This window comes from Erinaceus europaeus, unplaced genomic scaffold (genome assembly GCF_950295315.1).
Source record: "Erinaceus europaeus unplaced genomic scaffold, mEriEur2.1 scaffold_534, whole genome shotgun sequence".
NCBI classification, from domain to species: domain Eukaryota; kingdom Metazoa; phylum Chordata; class Mammalia; order Eulipotyphla; family Erinaceidae; genus Erinaceus; species Erinaceus europaeus.
The window spans coordinates 62,085-68,213 of NW_026647905.1; the positions used below are offsets into that span (position 1 = coordinate 62,085).

The window sequence follows — 6,129 nt, forward strand, 5'->3', positions numbered from 1 at the left end:
GAGACGGTCAGCGATGGATGGAGACGGAGATGGTCAGAGATGGTCAGAGACAGAGAGAGAGGTAGACAGCCATAGTCAAAGATAGAGAGGTCAGCAATGGTGTTTGGAGCCTGGGAGGCCGGAAGGGCGCCGCGGGGCAGGCTGGAGGCCGCTGTGGTCCATCGGTCCGTGTGTCCTTCGGTCCATCGGTCCGTGTGTCCGTGTCCAGAGGCATGTGGGCGCCTGCCGCTGGGCAGGTGCGGGTGTCGGTGCAGACCCGCCTCTGGCCGGGGGCGCCGCAGGGCCCAGCCAGTCTCACCGCCGCTGCCGCCGCTGCCGCCCCCGTCCCCGGGAAGCCCCCTTCGCGCCCGCACGGACCCGCCTCCGGGAAGCCCCCCGTCTCCCGCCCCCGGGAAGCCCCCGGCCGGTGTCGGCGCGCGGCCGGCGAGACCCTGCGAGGCCGAGACCCTCCCGGAGCGGCGCGGGGCGGGCCCAGGGCGCGTGTGCGGGGCGGTCTCCCTGCGCTGCGGGGCCTGCGCGCTGCCTGCGGCTCGGGAATCCGCGCGGCCCAGCCTCCGCCCGCCCGCCCCTGCCCCTGCCCCTGCCCGGCCTGCCCCTGCCCACCCTGCCCCTGCCCGGCCTGCCCGGCCTGCCCCTGCCCACCCTGCCCCTGCCCCTGCCCCCCCTGCCCGGCCTGCCCGGCCTGCCCCTGCCCACCCTGCCCCTGCCCCTGCCCCCCCTGCCCGGCCTGCCCACCCTGCTTCGGTTCTGCCCCTGCTCGGAGGGCGGCGGCGGCAGCACAGGCTGCGCCCTAGGGAGCCCGGGCTCGCACTGCTCCGCTCCTCCTCCTCCTCCTCCTCCCCCTCCCCACCCTCTTCTCCATCCTCCTCCTCCTCCCCCTCAGCTCTCACCCTCCTCCTGGCCCTGCCCCTCCTCCCTCCCTCCCGCCAGCGCCCTCCTCCCCCTCCCCACCCTCTTCTCCATCCTCCTCCTCCTCCTCCGCTCTCACCCTCCTCCTGGTCCTGCCCCTCCTCCCTCCCTCCCGCCAGCGCCCTCCTCCTCCTCCCCATCCAGCCCCTCATCCCACCCCCACCCAGCCCCGCTCCTCTCCGTCTCCCCTCCTCCTCCTCCTCCCCTGCTCCCGCTTCCTCCCCGCGCTCCTCCCTCTTCCTCCCGCGCCCGCGCCCGCTCCTCCCCGCCCTCCTCCGCTCCTCTCGGCGGCGACGGGAGCCGCTGTGCTGGGGCCGCTGGGCGCTGCGATGGCCGGAGCGGGGGGAGGCGCGGCGGCGGGGCCGGGGGCTCGGGACTGCGGGCGGGCGGGTCGCTGCCGCCGCCTGGCGCTGCTCGGGGCGCCCTCGCCACTTAGTTTGTGAAGGCGACGCCGGAGGAAGCCCCGCCAGGCCCGGCCCCCGCCCGCCGCCCGCCGCCCAGACCCGGGGCCGGAACCGGGACCCGAGACCAGAGACCCGGGAGCCAGGTCCGGCGCGCAGAGCCGAGACGCGAACCTAGAGCCCCCGACCGGACCTGCCGCAGCCGGGCGCGCAGACTCCAGAGCCGGCGCGGAGCCCGGAGAGCCCGAGAGCCCGGAGAGCCCGAGAGCCCGGCCCGGCTTGGAGCCCGGAGCCCGGAGCCCGGAGAGCCCGGCCCGGCCTGGCACTGAGACACTGGGGCGCGGAGACCCGGACACCCGGACACCCGGACACCCGGAGACCCGAGACCCGGACACCCAGACACCCAGACACCCGGACACCCGGACACCCGGACACCCGGACACCCGGAGACCCGGAGACCCGGACACCCGAGACCCGGAGACCCGGACACCCGGACACCCGGACACCCGAGACCCGGACACCCGGAGACCCGGACACCCGAGACCCGGAGACCCTGAGACCCGGACACCCGAGACCCGGAGACCCGAGACCCGGAGACCCGGAGACCCGGACACCCTGAGACCCGGACACCCGAGACCCGGAGACCCGGAGACCCGGACACCCGGAGACCCGGACACCCGAGACCCGGACACCCGGAGACCCGGAGACCCGGACACCCGAGACCCGAGACCCGAGACGCGGAGACTCGGAGACTCGGAGCCCCGAGACCGGAGCCCCGAGACCCGGCCCCCCGCCCGCGCGCTCCCGGCCCGGCCGCGCTCCCATTGCGCCCCTGCTTCTGGGGGCGCCGCGCGTGCGAGCGAGTGCGGGGCTCCGCCGGGACAGACGGCCGGACCGACGGCGGGACAGACGGCCGGGCCGGGCCCCTGCGCAGAGCTGCCCGCCCCCCGGCCGGCCGGCCGGACATGTCCATGCCCACGTGAAGATGGATTTAGCGCCCGGCGTCGTGTGGCTGCTCGCGGTGCTCGTGGAAGGCGTCTCCGGACAGGGCGTGTACGGTGAGTGACCTTGTGCTCGCGGGCCTGCGCCTCCCGCCCGGCCCCGCACCCGCGCCCGCACCCGCGACGGGCCGTGCGCCCTGCAGCTCCCGGGAGAGCCGCGCTGCCCCCGGCTGGCTTCGCGCCCCGCGCCCCGCGCCCCGCGCCCTCTCCCCGTCCGTCTGTCTGTCCCCGTCCGTCTGTCTGTCCCCAGCCACCGGCCCACCTCGCCCACCCTCTGCTGCCAGTGCCCCCGGGCTGCATTCCGGCCCGGGAAGTGGGTGGCGGTCGCGGCCGCGGGCACCGGCTGGGGAGAGGCGGCCGAGCGGTGGGACCCGAGCCCGGGCGCGTGGGGCGGAGGGCAGGGCGCCTGCCGGGCTCCCCGGAGGGCTCGGGCCTCTGCGGAGGCCCCTCTGGCGGCTGAGGACCGAGCCAGGGCGCCGTGGCCCGCGGGGCCGTGCGGGGCCTCGGTGCGAAGCCGGGTCCCTGTGCCCGGCCGTGTGCGCGGAAGGACGCTCGTTCCCAGGCTCTGGCTGCATTGCGAGAGTCTCCGCCTGGGACGCGCGGCCAGGGCCACCGACGGGGGCGCGCATCTACTTCTGTGCTCCCGAGGCTCGGCGGCGGGGCTGTCCGGAGAGGGGCGAGGGGCGAGGGGCGAGGGGAGCGGGGCTGGAGGGGCAGGGGGCCCGCGGGGAAGGAGGGCTGCGGGGTCTCGTTCTGGGCCCGGCGCTCGGTGCTGCTGCTATGTCGGTGCCTGGGCTGTGCGACTGCAGGGAGGGGCCCCGCGAGCCCCGCACCCCCGGCCTCCCTGCGCGGCACGGCGGGCTGGGCCGGAGTGCGGGGGCCTGGCCTCCGGAAGCTCCCGGGGAGCCTGGGGGGCGCAGTGTTTGCAGACTGGCTGCAGGGGACACTCCCGAGCCTCGGCTGCCTGTCCCCGCTGGACTGCGGCCGGCCGGCGGACTGGGCGGGGGTTCCCGGCAGCCACGCCCCTCCCCAGTCTCCCCGCTTCCCTCCTCCGCGCTGCCGAGGCGTTTTTCACTTGAGAAGCCAGGCAGGGCTGCCACCCCCTCTCCCCGCTCCCCCAAGTGAAAGGGTGGTTGGTGCTGGGTGGGTGTATGGAAGGCATGATGCAGAGGCTCTGGGCAGATCTGCTTGGGGATGGAGGAGGTGGGGCCTGGAGAGAAGGAATCCAGTGCACTTTCTTGCCTTTTCGCTGGACTCTGGTTTCCCCAGATGGCTTGGAGAGGCCAGGATTGTAGCCACAGCGGAAGGAAGGCGGGAGACCCAGCCTTTCCAGGGCAGCGCTCCTGGGAGCGCCAGAGCCTGAGCTCCTCGGACAGCTCAGTCTGGACTCCTGTCTCGGCGCAGGTCTTCTCAGCTGAAAGTAATTTTGACATGATGCTAGTGCTGCGGCTATTTCTATGCAGGCGATGCTAAGAAGGGGATCCACAGGATAGGTAGGAACTGCCTGCCTGCCTGCCTGCCTGCCTGCCTGCCTGCCTGCCTGCCTGCCTGCCTGCCTTCTGAAGCCAGGCTTCCATTTTCCCATCCAGGTTATCTGTCCTCTGTCTGAGCTGAGCTGTAGGAGTGGTGCCCAGTAGCCAAGGGCCGCATACAAAGAGCCCTGTGCTTTGCTGGCTTAGGCAGAGGCCCTTCTGCTGCTGGTGGTTGTGGGAGATGCGACCTTAGGCTCTGTTTTCATATTGGTGTGGTTACTACTCACTGAACTGGGGACAGAATCGGCTCCACGTGGAAATGAATCAGCCGCGCTGGCGGCTGCAAACACCATAGACTTCAGACTGGGCTCAGCATCAGCGTCTGCTTCACACTTTGTATGTCACAGAAGTCGGGTCCTCAGTCGCTGGAAGACTGGGTAGCTGTGAAAATCAGACCTTTAGGGTCAGAAATCACAACTAGCAATCACTGGCTAGCAATCAGGACCTTTCCTAAACTAACATGAAGGGGTTCTGTGTTTATTTGTGCTAAGGCTAGAGAGAGGCATGGATCTCAGTGTAAGGTTATCTATCGTAGGGCCCTTGTTACCGTCAAAGGATTCTTTGTTTTTGCTAATATTCATTATTTATTGGATAGAGAGAAATAGAGAAGGGAGGGGAGGGGGAAGGGGAGGGGAGAGAGAGAGAGACCAGCAGTACAACTTCACCACTCAGGAAGCTTCCCCTGTAGGTGGGAACCAAGGGCTTGAACCCGGGTCCTTGCAGTTGTGGCGTGTGCTCAACCGGGTACACCACCTCTCCTGTGGCATAAAAGTCTTTATTCTGGGCCAGGCGGTGGGCCACCTGGCTAAGTACACACATTACAATGCACAAAGACACGGGTTCAAGCCCCCGGTGAAGGAGTGGTGAAGCAGGGCTGCAGGTGTCTCTCTGTCTCTCTCCTCTGTTTCCCCCATCCCCTCTCAATTTCTCTCTGTCTCTATCCAATAATAAATAAATAAACAATATTATTAAGAAGTCTTTATTCCTGTGTCGCTTTACTTGCCTGTATCTGTTATATGCAGGACAATTTCTCTCTGTCTCTATCCAATAATAAATAAATAAATAAATAAATAAACAATATTGTTAAAAAGTCTTTATTCCTGTGTCGCTTTACTCGCCTGTATCTGTCATATGCAGGACACTTTTATAGACACAGCGTACTTTTTATTCCCATGTACTATTAGCTAGGTTGAAGAGGAAATAAAAAATATTTTCTAGACAAGTCAGACAAATCACTGCATTGTAGCCAGAACTTACTTTCATCAATGAGAATTGTATCTCTGAGATTTTTGTGATGGAGCTGGGAAGTCTGTCCCCCTTTTTGAATGGAAGCTCTGGGTAGGAAATCTTGATTTTTTTTTTTTTTTCTTTTTAGAAATTGAGAATGTCTGTCTAATGCTTGGATTGTGTTGTTTTGAATTACTATCTCTCTCCAACTCAGTTTGGTCCCCGTGCTCATTACTTATATGTGAAAGTTTCTGCTGGAGACCATGAACTTCCTGCCATTTATCTTGGAATATTACTTAGCTGAAGGAATTACGCTTGAGATCTGTGTTTGTCTGGCATTTGGGCAGGTGACTTTATCCTTTGATAGACATCTGCCTGTCTAACCTTGGTGAAGGATTCAGAGACCATGACAAACTTTCAAATAGGGCCAGGTGGTGGTGCCGTGGGCAGGGTATGCATGTTACCATGCACAGGCTCCTGGGTCCTAACCCCTGGGCCCCACCTGCAGGGAGCAGCTTCATGAGTGGTGAAGCAGGGCTGCAGACGTCTGTCTCCCCTTTGCCCCCTTTCCTTGTTGATTTCTCTCTGCCTCTGTTCAATAAGTAAAAAATAAAATATCAAACAAAACCTTTAAGATCTGATATTTTACCTGCACATCCCTTTTCTATATATAACATAGACCTCATTTAGAAACGCTTCTTAAGGCGGTCTGCAAGACAGCCGTCATTATGAAGCAGGGCCAGGGAGCGTCCTGTGGCTTCCCAAAGACATTCCCTTTAATCATGTTGATGAATAATACTCGTTTGATGTCGTATCTTTGGGAGTCGGGCGGTAGTGCTGCGGGTTAAGTGCAAGTGGCGCAAAGAGCAAGGACTGGCGTAAGGATCCCGGTTCGAGCTCCTGGCTCCCCACCTGCAGGGGGAGTCGCTTCACAAGCGGTGAAGCAGGTCTGCAGGTGTCTGTCTTTCTCTCCCCCTCTCTGTCTTCCCCTCCTCTCTCCATTTCTCTCTGTCCTATCTGACAGCAATGACATCAATAACTACAACAATAAAAAAGGGC

At 64.2% G+C, this 6,129-nt stretch overlaps 1 protein-coding gene across 1 annotated transcript; it reads left to right on the plus strand.

Annotated features, from left to right (window-relative positions):
- The first annotated feature begins 212 nt into the window (after positions 1 to 212).
- LOC132536519 (collagen alpha-1(II) chain-like) lies at positions 213 to 3,390 on the plus strand. Its single transcript, XM_060184516.1, has 3 exons — positions 213 to 556; positions 1,355 to 2,368; positions 2,562 to 3,390. The coding sequence occupies exons 1-3, from the start codon at positions 213 to 215 to the stop codon at positions 3,388 to 3,390; spliced, it is 2,187 nt and encodes a 728-aa protein (XP_060040499.1).
- Positions 3,391 to 6,129: the final 2,739 nt, after the last annotated feature.